This window comes from Eschscholzia californica, unplaced genomic scaffold, assembly GCF_041429995.1.
Source record: "Eschscholzia californica isolate CP2 unplaced genomic scaffold, dmEscCali1.0.p SCAF_1, whole genome shotgun sequence".
NCBI classification, from domain to species: domain Eukaryota; kingdom Viridiplantae; phylum Streptophyta; class Magnoliopsida; order Ranunculales; family Papaveraceae; genus Eschscholzia; species Eschscholzia californica.
In genome coordinates, this window is record NW_028238198.1 from 84,790,486 (window position 1) to 84,810,548 (window position 20,063).

The 20,063-nt window shown below is 35.6% G+C and overlaps 3 protein-coding genes across 7 annotated transcripts; 1 reads left to right on the top strand and 2 right to left on the bottom strand.

The window, feature by feature from the left end:
- The first annotated feature begins 1,075 nt into the window (after positions 1-1,075).
- On the top strand, positions 1,076-10,664 carry LOC147570338 (protein ROOT HAIR DEFECTIVE 3 homolog 2-like). Of its 2 annotated transcripts, XM_086656916.1 has the most exons (24): positions 1,076-1,161; positions 2,569-2,850; positions 2,958-3,130; positions 3,608-3,674; positions 4,271-4,373; positions 4,766-4,836; positions 4,962-5,025; positions 5,154-5,219; positions 5,319-5,366; positions 5,460-5,522; positions 5,619-5,675; positions 5,866-6,024; positions 6,104-6,172; positions 6,260-6,351; positions 6,659-6,737; positions 7,130-7,295; positions 7,523-7,647; positions 7,778-8,040; positions 8,108-8,204; positions 8,532-8,702; positions 8,780-8,884; positions 9,324-9,418; positions 9,531-9,624; positions 10,113-10,664. In XM_086656916.1, the coding sequence occupies exons 3-24, from the start codon at positions 2,974-2,976 to the stop codon at positions 10,368-10,370; spliced, it is 2,469 nt and encodes an 822-aa protein (XP_086513042.1). In that variant the 5' UTR covers positions 1,076-1,161; positions 2,569-2,850; positions 2,958-2,973; the 3' UTR covers positions 10,371-10,664. The 2 variants fall into 2 exon arrangements, with proteins under 2 accessions (XP_086513042.1, XP_086513041.1); XM_086656915.1 differs by lacking the exon at positions 1,076-1,161 and having other exon boundaries at positions 2,475-2,850.
- A 2,173-nt stretch (positions 10,665-12,837) lies between these two features.
- LOC147570339 (eukaryotic translation initiation factor 3 subunit E-like) lies at positions 12,838-16,580 on the bottom strand. The gene is made up of 9 exons (XM_086656906.1): positions 16,314-16,580; positions 15,800-16,046; positions 15,517-15,671; positions 15,145-15,372; positions 14,920-15,041; positions 14,484-14,703; positions 13,567-13,709; positions 13,288-13,425; positions 12,838-13,173 (listed from the first exon to the last, which is right to left on the bottom strand). Exons 2-9 carry the CDS (start codon positions 16,005-16,007, stop codon positions 13,074-13,076), a joined length of 1,314 nt encoding a protein of 437 aa, XP_086513032.1. The 5' UTR covers positions 16,008-16,046; positions 16,314-16,580; the 3' UTR covers positions 12,838-13,073.
- Positions 16,581-17,368: 788 nt separating this feature from the next.
- LOC147570340 (mitochondrial import inner membrane translocase subunit TIM14-3-like) lies at positions 17,369-19,946 on the bottom strand. 4 transcript variants are annotated; one of them, XM_086656907.1, is made up of 4 exons: positions 19,700-19,946; positions 18,901-18,965; positions 18,387-18,565; positions 17,369-17,734 (listed from the first exon to the last, which is right to left on the bottom strand). In XM_086656907.1, the coding sequence occupies exons 2-4, from the start codon at positions 18,901-18,903 to the stop codon at positions 17,572-17,574; spliced, it is 345 nt and encodes a 114-aa protein (XP_086513033.1). In that variant the 5' UTR covers positions 18,904-18,965; positions 19,700-19,946; the 3' UTR covers positions 17,369-17,571. The 4 variants fall into 4 exon arrangements, with proteins under 4 accessions (XP_086513033.1, XP_086513034.1, XP_086513036.1 ...); XM_086656908.1 differs by having other exon boundaries at positions 18,901-18,962; positions 19,700-19,788; XM_086656910.1 differs by having other exon boundaries at positions 18,901-18,962; positions 19,566-19,710.
- Positions 19,947-20,063: the final 117 nt, after the last annotated feature.

Sequence of the window (20,063 nt, forward strand, 5' to 3'; positions counted from 1 at the left end):
GAAGATTTTGTACTTTTTTTTTGTAACAGAATGTAAAGGATGAATGTAAAAGAAATTATGTGTAATTTATTGAACAAGACCCACATACATTTGATAAATTATGTTGTATACTTGACAAATGACGGTTTCTCGTCATAAATAATACATAATTTACGTATTTGTTTCATAATTTGTATTCTATGTTTATTTATGTATGAGTAAAAACGAAAACATATGTTGCTTTAATGTTCCCAGAAAAATATACTATTTCCAAAACTGAAAGTTAAGTGAGAGAAAGTGATATATATGTTTTGTATATTAACCCCCAAATCACACTAAATTGATCCTAGAAAATATATTATTTCCAAATCTGAAAGTTAAGTGAGAGAAAATTGATTTGAATCGAAAAAAATTTACATAGTAAGAGAGAAAAAATTGATTTGGTTTCCAAATCTGTAAAGAGAGAGAAAATTGATTTGGTTACGATTTGTTGTAAATTGATTTGGAAATAGATTTGCTTTCCAAAACGGTTAGAAGATATAGATAAATAAATTTCGGATTTATACGTTAATTGCTTTAAATCCCCTAAATCACGCCCACATTAGAAACATTCCAAATTCACCCTGGAAAATAAAAAATCCCGTGATTTTTGTAGGAGGGACATGGACGGTAGTTCTCTCATAAAGAATGGGTTATTATGTCCATAATGTAAAACGACTAAATATCCATGTTTTGGGAAGATCGGATCATAAACCTTTTTTGAATATTATTTTGGTCTATATACCCACGGACCCTTTTTTAAAAGGTCTCCCCATGAATCATTTTACTTGCTACATTATCAATGAGGGGAGGTCTTTTAACAAAAATGAGGGGCCCTATAAAATCTCCCCTCCTAAATTGTGTAGCTTTCTATTAGAACTTAAGATTTCAACTATCTTCTCACAGGATCTATAATTAAGGTAGAATATTGGTGAGGTTGTGTTGAATTCAACAATACGTATTGGCCATATTAAGTTGGGAAATTTGTTGAAATGCTCATCGAGAGAGTAGGAAAAATAAGAGGCTATAAAGCAAGGCAAAAATGTAACGAAACAAAATACATTGTCAAGATTTTGAAAATGCTTATTGAATCCGGGCAATTCAGAAAATTTCGACATTGGGCCAAGAAATGAACCCGTAAGAGCATCTTCAATGCAACACTCAATTTTAGAAACTCTGAGTGCCACGTAGGATTTTTAGAGTTTTTTCTTAAAACTCATCTCCAGTGCAACACTCTGTTTGGATCTCTAAGATGACGTGTTGAGGGTGGAATAGAGATATCTCAGTCCTCTTTGAGATATCTCTAATTGTCCAACTCATCAATATTTGATTTTAAACCAATAGAAATCGAATCTTCTATATTTTTAAAATAACTAATTATTTATTGACAAAAATAACTATGCCACATAAGCAAATAAGATAAGTTTAGAGTTTTGCATTGGAGACAAAAAAAATTGAGGATCTCTATTAGAGCATCTCCAATGGTTGTTCTCCAAATGCCCCTCCAAATGACCATCTTCTCCAAATTTGGGGCCAATTTTGGAGGGGCTCTCCAATGGTTCCATCTCTATCCACTCCTCCAAAACATTTACTACATTATTTTAATCTAACATTTAAACAAAAATTCATTTACTACATATACAGTAAATTAAAAAAGACAATAATTATATTGAAAATCACTAATATATTAGAAAAAAACAAATAAAAAAAAAGATTGCATGAAAAGAAAATTAAACTAAAAATAGATAAAAAAAAAAATACATTGCACTACTTAAACTTCTTCATTAATATGGAGGTAAGAATTTATATGGAACATCTCCTCACAGTGTGAATATCTCTGAGAATGAGACTCAACGTTTTCAATAATTTTTATCTCGACACAGGAAGATTAGAGATAATCAGGCTCATTATGCGTTACGAGATGCTTTGATTGACCATTTGTGGGCAAGAAAAGGTGAGGCTTCACATAACTGATTAATCTTTGAATTGTTAAAGATGTTTGGTAGAATTATCGTAGTTTTCAGTTTATTTTGTCTTAGTTTCCGAGTTGTACTATGTATTTCTATTATTGAAAATTTAGTTATGTTAATCTTTATAAAACAAAATTACAATATATTTTATTTTTATTAATTAAAATATATGTCGAAATGAAACTTAATTAATACAAAAAAGAATTAAAGCAGGGACTTAAAATGAATAATTAAGAACTTATACAATAAATTAGGACTAAAATAATAATTTAAAGGACTTAAACTAAACACATAAAAGCAAAAGGACCAAATAAAAAGTCCCATCTCATATGGAGAAGTTGAATAGTGCCCCTTCATGTATGAAGAAGTACTATTCATGGTTCTTCAAATCTTTGGAGATTTGGAGAACCATTGGAGAAGGTTTGGAGCTCCATCCCTCCAAAAGTTGTACTTTTTGGAGGGATAGAGCTCCCATTGGAGATGCTCTTAAGGCCACCTAAGAGTGAGAATCTTAATTGGAACTTGATACATATGATGAATAGAGATCTTTATGAGTTTTGCATTGGAGATGCTCTAACAGGAGCAGACATACGCTTGAAGAGGACGCTATGAAGTTTCACCGTTCCCGCGCAAATTGCGATGAGGTTCGGTAATGGTTGAACAAACCATTATTATTCAGTTATTTTCAGAACGAAATCCTCTCTCTCATTGTCCGTCGGATCTGGGAAAATCAAAAAATGGATGTTCCAGCGTCACTTAACCATGGATACCTAGTGCTGCCGAGTCCCACTCTGAAACCCTAGAAAACTTCATTCTATTCCGTTCTTATCTTTTTCCCTCTCTATCTAGGAACTTTTTTCAGGTCTCTTTTTTTTTTTCTAAGTACAATTTGCAGAAATGTATTCGGCTTCTTCATTTAACCCTAATTTGAAGATTTTGATTAATTGCATATTGTTGTAATTGGTTTAGGTTCTTTAATTTTGTGATGATGGAAGAAAACGAAGCGTGTTGTTCAACGCAATTGATCGACGGAGATGGAGAGTTTAATATATCTGGTCTGGATAATTTCATGAAAACCGCAAAGATTGCTGAATGTGGTCTTTCTTATGCAGTTGTTGCCATTATGGGGCCACAAAGCAGCGGTAAAATTATTCGGATTTAGGTTTTGAGATGTTTTTCTTTATGATCTTCATCTTATGTTCCCATTGATTACCACAGTCTGATAGAATTTCTAGGTATTAGCAAATGATACATTTTGTTAGGATAAAGCTTAATTATTTTATCTTAAGAATAATTACATCATGTCATACAATCATGTTTTACATTGTATGATATTGGTACAATAGAAGAATGGAATATGCGCGTAATTGCCACGAAACTGTCCTAAAAGCCACTAGAATGAACCCTAGACAGGCCATTACAAAGAACTTCAGGCAGGCCATGAATCAAACTACCCTATACGTTATTCATTTATTACCTAATATAGCCTCTTCAAAGAATTAATAGATACAAATGAAAACATTAAATAAAGCAAAATCAAGCTACAATTTTTTTGGTTAAGATTTACGAGGAATCCTGTGTATGATTATGTTATGTATAATGTATATTGATTTGAACAGGAAAGAGCACCCTTATGAACCATCTATTTCGAACCAATTTTAAGGAAATGGATGCCTTCAAAGGAAGGTAAGCATCTTATTGTTCTTTGAAGATTGTAAGAAATACTGCACCTGCTCGGAACTCTAGTTTTATACTGTATTTCTTTCTTAAATATTAAGCTTCTATATTTTCGTCAAAATCAAATTCAATGGTGCGTGCATTGACAAATTAGAAATGACATTAAGTGGGTTTCCCTGATGTTCAATTTGTGTCGGTAAAAGAGCCAGGTTATATCATAGGATATAGTCGTTAAATAAACACTAGAAAGTATTTTATGTTTTAACCCATCAAAAGGCAACATAAATATAATTTTGTAACCGTTCGAATTTGTGCTACCTTTTTTATCCGGCGTTTCTAATGATGGGTAGGTGGGCTTTTGAAAGATAAAAAGATTTTGGGAAGAGTTATGCAGCATGTTGTTTTTCATTCTTAACTTTAGTTCATCGTGTCTTGGGAAATTATGTTTAGATGATAGAGTATAAATGAAGATAATGAACTGGTTAGTGACTTAGTGTTGGCTTAGGTCCTCTAAGTTTTTGTTGAACTTATCATGCAGAAGGGATATAGTTTCTGTTTATTTCTTGGCAGTTTTAGAAATATGATGCAGTTTTGTTTTATTGCAGGAGTCAAACCACCAAAGGAATATGGTTAGCCAAGTGTGTAGGAATAGAGCCCTGCACAATTGCCATGGATTTGGAGGGTACTGATGGAAGAGAAAGAGGGGAGGTGATGTGCCTAATCAGTTACTTACTTCTTTTGTTATCTTTCCTATATATAGGCTTGTCTAGTTCATGAGTGACTGTTTAATGGGACCAAAATGTTTGTCTTTAATGGCTTTTGTGTTAAAGATTTTGTGAGACAAAGTGGCATGGGAATTTCTCAATTTCATTGGGTATACTCCTATGGACCTATTAGGTAGATTTGTGACAAGGCCTTCTTACTTGCATCAAGGATTAAGGGGCTCCTCACGCAACCCCTATCTGCGAACTTCTCTGTTTGAGGCACATGCATGAAGTCGGATCTCGACCTTATGCGTCTACCTTGTAAGAGCTAGGATCCCCGTTGTGTGTTTTGCGGATGAAATATCTCACGGGTTTTCTTTTCGTTATCATATTCAGGACGATACAGCATTCGAGAAACAAAGTGCTCTTTTTGCTTTGGCAATTTCAGACATTGTACTTATAAACATGTAAGTCCGCAAGACAATTGTTCTAGTATCTGCTTCAGGAAGATTCCTGCCTAGTCTTCTCACCTGGAATATATTGTGTCTAGATAATGTTAGTAATTACTAAAAAGTAAAAATACTTTTTCTAGGTGGTGCCATGATATTGGTCGAGAGCAGGCTGCTAATAAACCTCTTCTAAAAACAGTTTTTCAGGTACCTTTCGTTAATGTTTTAGTCTAACTCAGCGCTCTAGGGAATGAGCTTGTACACAAAGATTCTGTAATTTATTCATGGTCCCAAACCTAATGATATTGTCTATTAATTTATTTTAATTTTTGTAGGTTATGATGCGTTTGTTTAGTCCGCGCAAAACGACTCTGCTACTTGTGATTCGTGATAAAACAAAGGTTCTCAATCATTAACTTCCAACAAATTTATTATGAACTTCCTCCTATTAGTCGTTGTAATTTTCTTTTCTGAAAATCTGTATCGAAATTCCCTTTTAGACTCCACTGGAGCATTTGGAACCTGTTCTAAGAGAAGATATCCAGAGGGTACCTATTCTATCTTTTATTCCTGTGTGATCTCTAGCTTCAGTTTTATTCAGATATTTATTGTACTGGTAAGCATTTAAAAAAGTTTTGCAGATATGGGATGGTGTTCCCAAGCCCGAGGTTCACAAGGAAACTCCGCTCAGTGAATTTTTTAACGTAAGTCCGTTTGGCTGAAAGGAAAAGAATATTAGTGCTCTTTTAATTTATTGGTTTTTGTGTCGTCCCTTTCTAAAATAATTTCTTGACCTGAAGTTGGAGGTTACAGCCTTATCCAGCTATGAGGAGAAGGAAGAGCAATTTAAAGAACAGGTACTTAGTAGAATACAAATGTTCAAGCATAATCTCTGATACATAGAAACCTTATCTTAGGTGGCCGTTTTTATTGATGTTTGTACCTGTTGAAGAGAATTAAAAGATGATGGATATTGTCTTTTGATAGAAATAGAAATGTTGTTAAGAAAGTTTAGAATTTACATTTTTCTGTCTCTGTTATACTCAGGTCGAGCAATTACGGAATAGGTTTTTCCATTCTATTGCTCCAGGGGGGCTTGCTGGTGATAGAAGGGGCGTTGTCCCTGCTTCAGGATTTTCTTTTAGTGCACAACAGATATGGAAAATTATCCGAGAGAATAAGGACCTTGACCTTCCTGCTCACAAGGTTTACATGCCGTTCTTTTCAGTGAGAAGAATAATTTTCCCGGCCTGGGGTTGTTTCACATATTATCTTTGCTATATAGGTAATGGTTGCGACCGTTAGATGCGAAGAAATTGCCAATGAAAAGTTCAATTCTTTGACCACGGATGAGGTATGCACTAGTCACTACTCCAGCAGCCACTCTAACACAGGTACATGAAAGAAATGATCCTCACGAGAAGTTGTTGACATAATCTAGGGTTGGTTGGAACTGGAGGTAGCTGCTCAAACCGGTCCCGTGTCAGGCTTCGGGAAAAAACTCAGCGCAATTTTAGATACTTATCTTTCTGAGTAAGTAGTATCTAGTTCCAAAATTATTGTTTTAGCAATGAAAAACTAGGCCATTCTGCTTTTCGAGTAAAGCATAGAGCCAATTTTCTTGTCTGCTTTAATGTTTAAATAGACTTGTAGTTAGCATATCTGTTCTTGCAGTATCACTTTCTTGCTTGTAGCACCAAATAGTGTGGATCTTTGAATAGAGCACTCTTAATGGTGGTGATGGCATTGTCAGCTTTCTAGATTATATTAATCGGATCATATCCTGAATGATTGGATTTGGTGATTATTTCTTGGTTAATTTATTTTCTTTCTTCCGCAGATATGATATGGAAGCTATCTACTTCGATGAAGGTGTAAGAAATGCAAAACGACAGCATTTTGAATCGAAGGCGTTGAACGTAAGTCAACATTCTCAAAATTTAAATATCCTAGAACCCTCATCTTTTTGACATAGTGTTCTGTACTTCTGTATTGCTTGTGTTTCTCTAATACGTTCCAAACTATCAATAGCCTAAGATGCAAGAAGCTTGTTATAGATTGTGTCAGACACTGGCAGTGATAGCTTACCAATATACTTTTCAAGTGGCATGAGTGTGTGAATAGAATAGAGAGAGAGAGAGAGAGGGAGAGAGAGAGAGAGAGAGAGAGAGAGAGAGAGAGAGAGAGAGAGAGAGAGAGAGACGGTAACAAAGTTGCACCGTGGTCCGTGTAGAGGATATTTACCCTATTCTCTTATTTCCTGTGAGTGCATTGATGCTTTTCTCACAGCTATCACCTACCTGTTCTGCAGTTTGTATACCCTGCATTCCAAACAGTATTGGGACATTTACGTGCTAACGTTCTTGATAACTATAAGAATGCACTAGAGCAGTTGCTAAACAGAGGAGAAGGATTTGGTGCGTCAGTGAGGACTTGTACTGAAGCTTCTATGCTTGAGATTGATCAAGGATGTGCAGGTAAAGTTTTCATCTGTTAAACCTGTTTTAGCTCACCTCACACATGATATGTGCATCTGCTCATGCTGCATGCTTGTAGTACACATGGTTTGAATGCCTATTATTCAGAATATCGGTAAACTGATGGGAAGAAATGTTTGGGTTGATATGCTACTAGAATATATGGTATTTGTTGAAACTAAGAGTATAATAGTGATCTATTCAATAACTGATTTTTTGCCTTCTAGATGCTGCCGTTAAGCAGACTGACTGGGATACTTCAAAGACCCGTGAGAAGGTTCGTCGGGACATAGAAGAACATACAACAGCCGTCCGTAGTGCAAAACTATCAGAGTTGGTAGCCAACTATGAGGTGATGTACTTAGCTATTGTTTCCTTATTTAGTTTTAATCTAGATATCATGTTTCACAATGAACTAGTTTGATGATTGTAAAACTATGAATTAGTTAAGCTCAGGGAAATTATGGTTCTTTTACTTACAGAAGCAACTTACCAGAGCACTTGCTGAACCAGTGGAATCTCTGTTTGAAGCTTCTGGAGGAGACACATGGGCATTAATAAGAAAACTTCTGAAGCGTGAAACTGAGACTGCTCTACCTGACTTTTCTACTGCCCTGGTTGGTTCCGAGTTGGATCAAGGAACATCTGATAAAATGATTCAGAATCTTCGGGAGTTCGCGAAAAGCTTGGTGGAGAAAAAAGCTAGAGAAGAAGCTGGAAAGATTATGATTCATATGAAGGACAGGTAGCCACTACTAACTGCTTGAATGTTTTTTCTTTCAATCTTATGGAATTTGGATATTATTCTTCAGATTTTCAGCAGTCTTCAGCCATGACAAGGATTCAATGCCAAGGGTTTGGACTGGAAGAGAAGACATCAGGAAAATAACTAAAGACGCCTTCACAGCGGTAAATTGCACCGATTTTGAGTCTGATACCTATCAAATGTTTATATCAACTTCTGGCCAACTCATCCAGCATCAGTTCTGGATGGTTCTACTGTGCTCCACTAGAAATGAGGATGGTCCATGTATATTTGAAAGATATTTTCTGATATAGAAAGGGTGGAAGCTTTAAGGACTAACAATAACAACTGACCTAAAAAATGAACCCAGTGAAAGAGCAAGAACAATTAAGCAGGAATCATGCGTACATATATAAACTCGGTGTGATTTAGTTGCCCTATGCTATCTTTGACAGTTGTGGTCTTACTAAGATCCTGTTATCCTGTTACAGTCTGTGAGGCTTTTATCTGTAATGGCTGCCATTCGCTTGGATGAGAAACCAGATAACATTGAGAATCTATTACGGTGTTCACTTTTGGATGGAAAAGGTGTGGCATCTAGTGGTCTGGGAACAAGCAGTGAAGTCTCTGCAGATTCGCTTGCTTCAAGCGAATGGGAAGAGGTACAGCTGTTGTCTAGTTACTGCTAGAATGTATGTTGTCTCATACTTAATCCGTATTTGGCCTTTATCTGTATCAGATACCTTCGAAGGATACTCTGATTACACCAGTGCAGTGTAAGTCTTTATGGAGGCGGTTCAAAACAGAAACAGAATATATTGTCGCTCAAGCTGTTTCTGCACAGGTACATAAGTTTTTCCATGTACTAGTTTTACATTTTGCTTGTTGTTAGTACTTGCGCTTTTGTCGATATATTATATGAACTTTGCACAGAATCTTGCTGTGGATATATGTATTTCTGCAACCATTCCCCGCTACGTCCCTTTTCCTCTCACCAAATCCGACATCTTATATGTAGTTGGTCGGCTTCCGATAACCGAACCAATATTCATGTTAAGTAGCAAATAAATAAATTTATTTGGTTACTTTTATCTTGGATTAAACGGCAAATAGTTCTTAATTTCATTCCTTTAATTTCCTAATAAAGGCTCCATAAGTTTGTCATGTATAACTGACTTAGTCCTTTGTTGGAAACTAATAAGCTAGGATGTTGTTCCTCATGCAGTATGTGCAGAACTTTTGTATACCTTGCTTACAGGAAATTGGTGTTTTATTCTCTTCAGGTAGCTCATAAGCGCAGTCACAATTGGATACCTCCTCCATGGGCAATTCTTGCTATGGTTATTCTTGGGTTTAATGAAATCATGCTCCTTTTGAAGTAATCGCCCTTCTACTTTCACTGTTATGCTTTCACTATCCATTTTGTAGCTTATTGAATGCTCAACCAATTTACCATAGATATTACCTGCGTTTCTTTGGTGATATAACAGGAATCCGTTGTACATTTTGCTCTCTTTCGTTATATTCTTATTAGCAAAAGCACTATGGGCACAGCATGTAGCAGGAGAATTCCATAACGGCACAGTGAGTATACTTCATATTTTCATTTTTTTTTCTTCTTGGTCTTTGTGGGTTATTATTCGCAAGTAAGGCTGATGAACTGTTTGCTTAGGCTACTTTTGTCATGATCGATTTCATTCAAGTTTTCAGCACTAGATATGATGAAAAGTGTCAAACAAGGCTCAATATAGTCTGCTGAGTCCTTTTAGAACCATTCTTTTCTTAGTTGCTAGAACCAGAGCTCGAGTCTAGTAGTATCATATTTCATATATAAGCTGCCAACTCTAATTCAGAATTTGGAATGTTCACATTCTCTTTGATAACCAAGTACTATTATATCAATAATTGGTATATTAGATTGACTATTGAAGGCCTCCGAAATATATTAGTAAAATTAACGGTGTCTTTTAAGTAGTAAGATAATAAAGATAGTCAAATTGTGGTTACTTCTCGGTCACTTGTGTTGCATGATATGAAGAAAATCTAAGTGGCATTTCGTGCTATGAGTGCAGCTCTCGGCAATATTTTCTATTTTATCAACTTTTTTCCCCAACTTAATGGACAACCTGATGCAAGTTTTCGGAGGGGTTCAAGCCCATCAACATCCCGGACCACCCGCAGCACCCAATTTTCTCGATTCTCAAAGTTTCAGGAGCCAACCAGAGGTACCAACTCCTACCGTTTCATCATCTATAAGCAGTACAGAATACTCAAACTCTACTCTTACACAAAGGCAAACAGCCAATGTTGAAGAGGAAAACCATATTTGATTGAATCCAGTTTTGTCGTGGCAAAACCAATGTTGTGGAGATATTGAGAGTTTTGCCCCATGACTAAGTTTTGGTTTTTACAAAATCGTTTCTCGTACTCTTTGGTTCTCTTTTTGTCTCTCCTTAAGAAAGTTGTCATGTTCTCGTGTTTTTTGTAGTGTTTATATTTACGTCTGATATGTTGAGGTTCACTTTGTACTTTTGTAAGTGTCGTCGGCTCTATATAATTGATCCTTTTGTATTTTATCAGATGATCATATGAACTAAGATCTTTGAAGGGAATTCTCCGCCTCACATTTGTTCTTTTACTGTCTTACTTTTTCTCATAAGTTTATGTTGTTAGGTTAGGTTTCCTTCCTATAACATAACTTGTTATTTTGGTACTTTTTTTTTTTTTTTGCTGAAAGAGGTAACAAGGAAACCTAACCTAACATGTCAAGAAGGATTCTATAGATATATCAATTATGCAATAAATTCTATAGTTAATATTTGGACAATTTAGCGACACCCCTCACCACTAATGTCTACTTACCGATACCCTTTTTTTTTAATTGGATGCTAATGAAACCCTTTTTTTTTTATACTTACAAAGTACGAAACTGTTTTTAAACTACACAACCAAAAAAATTCTATGGGAGGGGAATCAACAGTGTCCTATTTATACCTTAATAATTCAAGTTCAATAAACTATGAAGACCATCTTACTGATCTGGAGATCGAACTTGGAACTTCCAGGATTTTGGAACTTATGCCAATATTTTCAACCACTTGGGCGAGATCGAACTTGGAACTTCCAGGATTTTGGAACTTAAGCCAATATTTTCAACCACTTGGGCAACAGGACGATGACATATACTACTATGATGTAAGGGGAGTGTAACCATAATATGACATTTTAGGGTGGATCTAGGTAAAGGGACAAACAAGGAGTGGGGTGGAATAAAAAGAAGAGGGAGGATTTGGGTATAAATACATCCATTACCATTGGAACTCAGAAACAGAGAAGAGAAGAATGAATTTGGGAAGGAGAAGAGGGGGGTCAAGGATGGGAGGAGTGAGGGTTTCTAGAAGCGGCAGCAATGGAACATGTGGAGAGAAAATTTAAGAAATCAGAATCGATTCTCTTTCTATGAGAAGAATCTTGATGTTCAAAATAATAGTAGTTTTCAATCTGAATCCTTTTAATTGTTTGCTGCTCGTTATCTTCCTCCAAATCCATTTCTTCCTTCGTCCTCTCTCTCACTCTCTCTAGTTCAATCTCTCTTCTTTGACCTTGTGATGATGCTCGTATTCTGAAGGTCTCTCTCTCATTTTCACTTTTTTTTAGTACTCCTGCTTTGGTTTTTGAGTACGAAGTAAACAAATTTAGGGTTCATGCATTCAGGGTCTTCATTTGTTAGTCTGTAACTTCAAAAATGGGGTGTGAATTTCAGTCTTTCTTGTAGGTTTTTTTTTGTGTTTTAGGGTTTCGGTTTTTTCAGTCTGTAACTTCATTTGCTGTCTCCAGTGAGGTATTACTTGTTTAATCTAGCTTGTAGGTTTTTTTTAGTTTTTTGAATTTAATTTAAGATCATCTCCAATGCAACACTCAATCTTAAAAACTCCTAGTGCTATGAAAGGTTTTTAGAGTTTTTTCTTAAAAATCATCTCCAATGCAACACTCTATTTGGGTGACGTGTCAAGAGTGGAATAGAGATATCTCAAGAGGATACTCTATTTCTAGAAAATATAGTTTTGGATTGGTTGAAAATCAAATAATTAGTTATTTTAGAAAATATAGAAGACTTGATTTCTATTGGTTGAAAATCAAATATTGATGAATTAGACAATTAGAGATATCTCAAGAGGACACTCTAGAAATAGAGTTTTGGAATGGAGACAACAAAAAAGTGAAGATCTCTATTAACACCACGTAGGAGTGGGAATCTCAATTGGTACCTGACACATATAATGAATAGAGATTTTTTTTGAGCTTTGCATTGGAGATGCTCTAATGGTTGACAAAATAAGGGGGCTAGGGCCTGGGGAGGGTACTGGATAGTGATTTAGAAGGTCAATACAAAATATCGGGTAGACATTTTAAAATATTTTAAGATATTTCGAGACATTTTAAGACATTTATATATAGATTATAGATATTGAATTTGTAGACAAAATGTCTTGCACACATTTCAAAACATTTAGTTTGTAGATAAAATGTCTTGTAGATAGATATTTCAAGACATTTGATCTATAGACAATGTCTTGGAAACTCAAAATATTGTGTCCGTATACAACATGGGTAGTGAATATTATTATTATTATTATTATTAAAATGTTTGATAAGAAAAAAAAAAAGTGACCAATCAAAGTTTATGTATTTTCAATAGTTTTTTGAAAGTAAATTTCCTATTAGAGAAAAAAAAAAGTGAATTTCATATTCATAGGACTGTTTGAAAAGCATAGTCATATTTGACTGGTTAGACTCTTTTAAAATAAAATTTCCATAGAAGAACACAAAGGTGCCTACTAGGTCTGTAGTTAAGAACAAAAACAAATACTAATATGGGTTGAGTTTTATGTTCATAAAGATGCCTTTTTCTAGCAAGATGATTGAACTCCTTTAATCTCACATTCTTACCTCCAATACCTCTAGTATTAAAAAAAACTTCTAGCAGTTAACATTAGCTTAATGACCCAATCTTCTGTCTGTCTAGAAGTTCCTCAACGAGTAGCTAGCGCCTGTCCAGATTCTAGCACGAGATTTACATATTTGTAAGTACGCAACGAGAGCGCCTTGGTGTTCTCTATTATCTGTCCGTACCTGTAAATACAAAACACAACCAATGTGAAATGGATATTGAACATAGCAATGTCACTGAAGAAGACTCAAATCGAATAGCAGTGCTTGTTTTTCTTGCAGGTACTTAGTACTTACACATTAAGATGGGTGGGTTCGATAACAATAGTTCCCAACTTGGAATCGATCTTAGCTTCAAGTTTTGCAGTCTGAACGAGATTCACTATCCATCTCTCAGCCTCATCGTTATTCATATTCAACTTCTCTGCAAGTGTTCTGATAAGAAAAATAGCTAGTCAAGATCCTAGAGAGAGAAGTCGAGAGAGAGTGGAGTTTGCATTTTTGGAAGCGATAAAATTCTGAACAAATAATTCATGAATATGACTGACTCTTCATACTGAAGAATAAATTACGTACGCTATCTCGATGCACTGATGTATCCTGCAGTAAGCTTCAAAGATGAAAAGACGAGCATTGTCAAGAAATTCGGTCCTTAAAGATACGGAACTTGGGTTTCCTTCTTCATCTTGTTTACCAAGAAAGGGATCACTCATTATCACCTAAAAATGAAAGGATAACCAAAGAGATTATAAGCCAAACAAAATGAAAACCACGTAGCTTCCAAAATTGTTCTATACTCCAATAAAACGATAGATTAATTTGGTTTTTAGACTATCGAGCACCAACCATTGGAGTCTCCAGTAAGACCTGTTTAGACTAATTTTACAAAATATACTCACTAAGAAATGGTCCCATAGACCAACCTTAGCAGCTGGGCTCAGGGCAGTTACGATTCAGGTGAGGTTGGGTCCTCGCCAAAGCAAAGTGCCAAACTTAAATAAGACTGAATAGACTTGTACATCATTCACGCAACAAGGACACCGACATTTAGCATTTCTGTCACGGCGTACCAGAGTCTACACCGAAGAGATAGTACTTCAAACTATCTTGCTCTTCTTAAAACGTTACCTAGTCTGGGTGATACCTTTAGAGTTTTTGTTGGACTCTAACTCCCTTATTTTGTACCCCATACTTTAACTAAAATGGACACCCCTAAACCAATTATTTTTCCTGTAAAGAGGTAGAGACCTAATGAACTATTCAATTTCTTCGAGGCAAACTGGTTGTTAATATTGGATATGGTTTCCCAACCTTTAAACAATTTTACAATCGCAAGCAAAATGATATTCAAGAACAAGAAACAATAAAAAAGTACTAGTCACTTGTGTTAACCCTTCTCAGATGTTTAAGTGCAAATATATGGATATAGCATCTTGGATATAAAGAAAATCAGAAAAGATGTCAATTCAAAATCTTGAGATGAGAAAACTTACTTCCTCACACTCACGTAGCTTCTGTTGTGCACCATCAAAGTCATAATTCACATACAAACAATATAAGAAATCTGTGATAGGATCTTTGTAAGAGGACTGCTCTTGCTGAATGACCTTAATCAACTCCTTAAGCTGAGGTCTTCTCCTTTTGTTAATGATCAATGCAGTTGCTAAGTAGCGTAAGAGATGGGGTGCATTTGTTTGAATGGCATTCAAATACCTGCCAAAGTTCTTATCATATATAGCAGGTGCAACAACGAAAAATCAAGGTATATAAACATATCATGAAATGTTCAAAGTTCAAACCAATTTCGATATGTAGGAGAACGGGCCTAGGCAATTAAATGACATCCACAAGAAGAGAATGGATGGTAGATGACAAAAAGAAAGGACCAAAAAGTCTAACAGAGCATAAGGTATAGGTCATACGGTGTACCTATCATTGAGAAACAGATCAATGATTCCGTTTCTTCCACTTTCGTGATTGAAAAATATAAAGAGGCTCCAATGCATTAGCCAGATACGATTCTGTAGAAGGTTTAATGGTGACTTGAAGTTCTGCAAACCATAAAATACCAGTACGTAAACAAACAATGCAACAGGAAACAACAGCCTGAATACATGTAAATAGGTAAAAGAAAATGGCTATAGAAACACAAACCTTTGATTCAATTATTTCTCTCAGCCGATTAAGTTCTTCAAGAGCAACCTTCCAGTTTTGCATTAGTATCTCAGCAGCAAGCTTTCCCCACAATGCACTCAAACTCCTCTCACTGTTTGTGCATAACGATCTATACTGATACAGAAAGTCAGCTGCACCGGAATAATTTCCACATTCGAATTGAAACTTGGCATATTGGTATAAAGCCTCTATCTGCTCAGGACCAATCTGTTCATACCAAAAAGTGAGTTTCGTGATTAGGTGTTAGCGAAAGTAAATTTTGGATAGGAGAAAATACTGCAACAAGCGACCCCATTATTGTCGATCGAAAAGTTGAAGAACCTATGAATGTCTCAAGTATGAAATAACTACCTGGTATCTGTCTTGCAGCATCTGAAGATTGTACTGCTTGTCAGAACGGAGTTCCTGAACCATATTAGGGTTCTGAAGAAAGGAAATCAATGGGGCGGCAGATTCTTCCAGAGCTTTCAGTCTCCCGACTACCTCAATTCTCCTATCAACCATGTCTATCAAAAAACACGAAATCAAAACCTTCAATTATTCAAACCCCAACTAAGAACAAAAACGCATAACCTAGATTGTATCAAAAAAGATTTGCATATATGTCTATTAACAAGGTTGAGCAGAAAAAAACCTTGTGGGACTTCTTCGGTGTGGTAGAGGCTTTTGTGTATGTCCATGGCGTAATCAACCATGTTGGTATGGCTGAGTAGTTCGATCTTGGCTTTGAGGATTTCATCACTAGGATGAAGCTCATGTTCTTGGAGGAATTCCAAAAGAGGGAAGACAAGATGTCGATCGAGGTTAGGAGCAATTCGTGTAGTCAAGTCGTATTTCGCCATGATTAAGCAGGAACACAGTTACACAACAATGCAGAAACCCTAAAAAGAGAAAGTTTCACAACAGAAAATGGCGTTAATTTTCAGCAACCAATGCTAATAAAAAGCAAAATGTAACCAGTTGGCATTAAGTATCAACTTAATACTAAGATAATTCAAAGAAATGAGAGAACTGTTCAAGTTAGATTTCCTTGATGCTTTTATATTGTTACCTAAAACCCTAACGAGGAAACCCTAACCATACGTATTACTACAACAGGAAATGAAAAGAAAGAACCCTAAAATCAGTTTGTAGAGAGAGGGAGAAACCTGGACTCTGGAGAGTAGTCAGTAGAGTTGCTACTATTGACTGGTAATGGCGGAAGCGGCAGAGGGAAGAGTGAAATCCGAATCTGGTAGATATACTTTTGGGATTTTCCGACCAAGATTAATTTTTGGGAATTTAATCTCAGCCGTTTATAATTATAACTCTTGGATTAATTTCTTTGCGGTCCCTAAGTGGTGACAACTCCCCAAATAGGAACCTAAAAATGTCAGTTTTCAAAATGACACCTTTTTTTTCTTTCTTGTTTCGATTGCCAAGTTTAACACTGATGCTTCTTTTACAAATCTTTCAGAACCAGCAGGAATGGGCTGTGTGATTCATGACTCCCAAGCAAATTGCATTTCGGCTTATGCAGATACGACTAGAGGTCAAACGGCAGAAGCATGCGAATGTATTGCTATTAAGAAGGTCCTACTATGGGCAATCCAGCTCAACACAACACATGTACATATTGAAAGCGACAACCTCAACGTAATTACATTCCTGGATGGCCAACACTACACAATGCAATGGCAGTCAAGAAAGCATTTATCAGAGATTACACAATTGAAATAGAAATCACCGAATTCAAATCTTCTTATATCCCTAGAGCAGCTAACTCCACAGTGGATGCATTAGCAAAATGGGGCAGACAGCAGCGACAAAAGAAAATTTGGAGAAATTTGCTGAGTTTTGTATGTGTTAGTGGTTTATTTGCGCTTTTTCAACAAAAAAAAAAGTTTAACTATCGATCTTACGAAAAAAAATGTTTTAACAATTTTTCGCTTTCGCAGCAGGCAGCTTTTAACGTTTGAATATCTTTTCGTCGACTCAGATCTGTTAGAGTTTTTTAGAGAGAGATGGTGGGAGAAAAATGGTTGCCTGACGCTGGTAAGAAGCTGTGAGTAATGAGGTAGAAATGATAAATTAAAGGCAAATATTATTTTGAATGCTCCAAAACAGCTGCCTTTTTTCTCATTTTGCTCAGACCCATAAGGCCATAAAATATCAATTATCTGATCCAAGTACAAAAATTGAACCAGGTATAAATTATAACAGATTAATGCAACTTTTTTTCCTTTAAATGAATAATTCAAATATAGAAGAGATCAAATATCTCTACTCGTTCACCCACATCTAAGGGGAATTATGACAGTAACTATTTAGCTTATAACAGTTGAGCCATTTTTCATGAAAATGTTTCATTTACTACTTCCAAATAAGATCAATCTCCAAATTTTGAAAAACAATATCAAAAAATTTTCAGAATGCAGAACCAGAATTGTTCCCCTTTGTTTTCCCCAACAACATGTCCTTGGCCTCATTGATCTTCGAAGCAAGATAATGGCTTCCACCACTGTCTGGATGGTTAGCAACCATCACTCTCCTATGAGCTTCCTTGATCTTCTCCATCACTGCATGTTCCCTGTCAAATTTATCAAACCACAGTTCTAAGTCTCTGCAGCAATTTCTTAGTACCACAACAAGAACAGTGATCGACGTGAAAAAAAATCAGTTGTTAAACCAACAGTCTAATATACACCTTTTCGGGGTAGAAGGGACACGTTCTTATCATGGCTAAATTCGACATGTCCAAAAATATGGTATACGCACAAAGAACAAGGATTTATTCAATTGATCAACATGAAATTTATGTTCAAACATAAGAGAAACTTTCAGACTAATGGACCATCATCGATTGTTAGGGAAAAACATTACTAGGGTCTAAGTTATATGGGCATGATTCAATACAACATTGTCAGTCGAAGTTCAAATTTTCATAATTCTTATTGAACTTGAGACTTGTTCTTCGTAGGTTTGAGTATGAATAATGCAAACATAAAGCGTATGAGCATAACGAAACTGAATTTTATTTCAAATTAATGTTGGGTCATACTTCTAGTTAGTTAACCTTGCTGAGATAGTCCAAGAAGGTAAATTTTGTGTGAAAAATAATTGGATATAAGGTGGGAGTACTAGATGAAGATGTGGAGTGCAAAGATGGTTTTAAAGTCAGTGGAGGAACAAACCAGCTGACCGAAATGCAAGAAAGAACCATGAGAGAGAGAGAGATGTACCTTACTCCCAGTATCAATGCAGCTTCTCTTCTTGTCATGGCGGCCTGAAAACCGCCTTCATAAAATTTACGCATCCGTGGAGTAGCTGCTCGAGTTTTAAATGCTTGCCATGCATGAATCATGTATCTACTGCCAAGGGCAGCTGCTGCCACTGATACACCGGCTACCAGAGGAGCTTCCTGTGAGAAAAGGTATAAGTTAGCCTATCTATAATTGTTATATAATTGGGTTCCCATATAGAGAATCCTTCTTCCCAAAAGAAGCAAGTACAATTATAATATTGAACTTCCAGATATAGATTATGGTAACAACCGATAATGAGAAGGAGATGCAGAAAAGCTTCAAACGAACTAATCAGTAATCAAGGTATCCAATCAAAATGGATGGATTGCCTTTTACAATCATGGCTGTGCTGCCTGAAGTGTACCAAGAAGAGGTTCATCTTTTCCAAATTCTAAAGCCAAATGACAACTACAATAAGATAAAAACAATAAATTATGGAGGTCTTACTTACCATTTGATGAACTCAACCACTACAAAGATTATCTGTCTGGAGAAAGGTACTGAGTATTTGCCCTGCTAAAAGAAATTCAAATTTGTATAAGATAAACTAAACAAAAACCCAAAATTGAAGACATCATTTTTACCAAATGGAGCAACGTATACATACTATACATATATATATAATGAATTTCAAGTTAATGCTTGAAACCATCAACACATACTAAAACACGTAATGGAGCCTAAAACGCTCGATATTCACTCAAATCGTGCACATATATAACCTAAATGTTCAAATGATTAGTTTCAGTTACCATCATAAAAGAAAACCCCAGATTTCACCACTAATGAAGCTTCATAATTGACATTGTTTCGAGTATATCGGTAAGTAGGTACGTGCACTAAGTCGGTTATACTTAAATCTGAGTATCTTGTGTCTCCATTATCGAGCAAACTTGTCAAGTTTAAGACTAAATTTTAAAATCAATCAGTTAATTTTCATAAGGAATTCCTATATACCGAATAATGAGCTTGAATTGTATCAATTTAGAAACCCTAATTCAAAACAACTTCGCAATAAATTCTATGAATTCAAATAAAACAAAACTCATATTAGAAATGGGTATCTGAAAATAAAGGCAGAAAATATCAAATTCAACACATATGAGAAGAACCCACAGTTTGTGACCTCAGATAATTCTTTCAACTCCCAATAAAAAACCCAAATGGCAGAACGAGATAGAAACTGTATGAGAAACTAAAACCCTAAATTATTAGAAAAAGAAGGAGAGAGAGGCATCAAGAAGGGTTACCAGTTGCAGTTGTAGGAGAAGAAAGGAAGGAACTTTCTTGAAGAGAAATATAGATTACCAGAAAAATCGGGAACGATGTTTGAGCTCCTTCTTGAATTTTATAGTAACAAAATCTATGGATTTATTCTTATTTGGACCTTATAATGTGACCAAGTCACCATTTTGCTCCCAAATTTAACCAAACAAGTCTAACAAAATGTGTTGACCACTTGAGCATGCTTGAGTTGAGTTTCTTCATTGTGTACATAATTTGGAACTCTTTACCAATCAATTTTCTCATTTGTCCGTTGGATGAAATTTCTTTAAGCCAGATCTCCTTCGAAAGGTACGTCTGATTCTGAATTCTTGTTGTATAATTTTTGTA

Bases quoted from the DNA above. Each gene is read 5' to 3' on its own strand.
- LOC147570338 (XM_086656916.1), top strand. From the start codon at position 2,974: ATGATGGAAGAAAACGAAGCGTGTTGTTCAACGCAATTGATCGACGGA. The intron at 5,026-5,153 runs GTACCTTTCGTT...TAATTTTTGTAG, and splicing joins TTCTAAAAACAGTTTTTCAG to GTTATGATGCGTTTGTTTAG. The intron at 8,205-8,531 runs GTAAATTGCACC...ATCCTGTTACAG, and splicing joins CTAAAGACGCCTTCACAGCG to TCTGTGAGGCTTTTATCTGT.
- LOC147570339 (XM_086656906.1), bottom strand. From the start codon at position 16,007: ATGGCGAAATACGACTTGACTACACGAATTGCTCCTAACCTCGATCGA. The intron at 15,373-15,516 runs GTAGTTATTTCA...TGGTATGAACAG, and splicing joins TGCTGCAAGACAGATACCAG to ATTGGTCCTGAGCAGATAGA. The intron at 13,174-13,287 runs GTAAGTACTAAG...TTGTATTTACAG, and splicing joins GAACCCACCCATCTTAATGT to GTACGGACAGATAATAGAGA.
- LOC147570340 (XM_086656907.1), bottom strand. The intron at 17,735-18,386 runs GTACATCTCTCT...TAAATTTGACAG, and splicing joins GCATTGATACTGGGAGTAAG to GGAACATGCAGTGATGGAGA.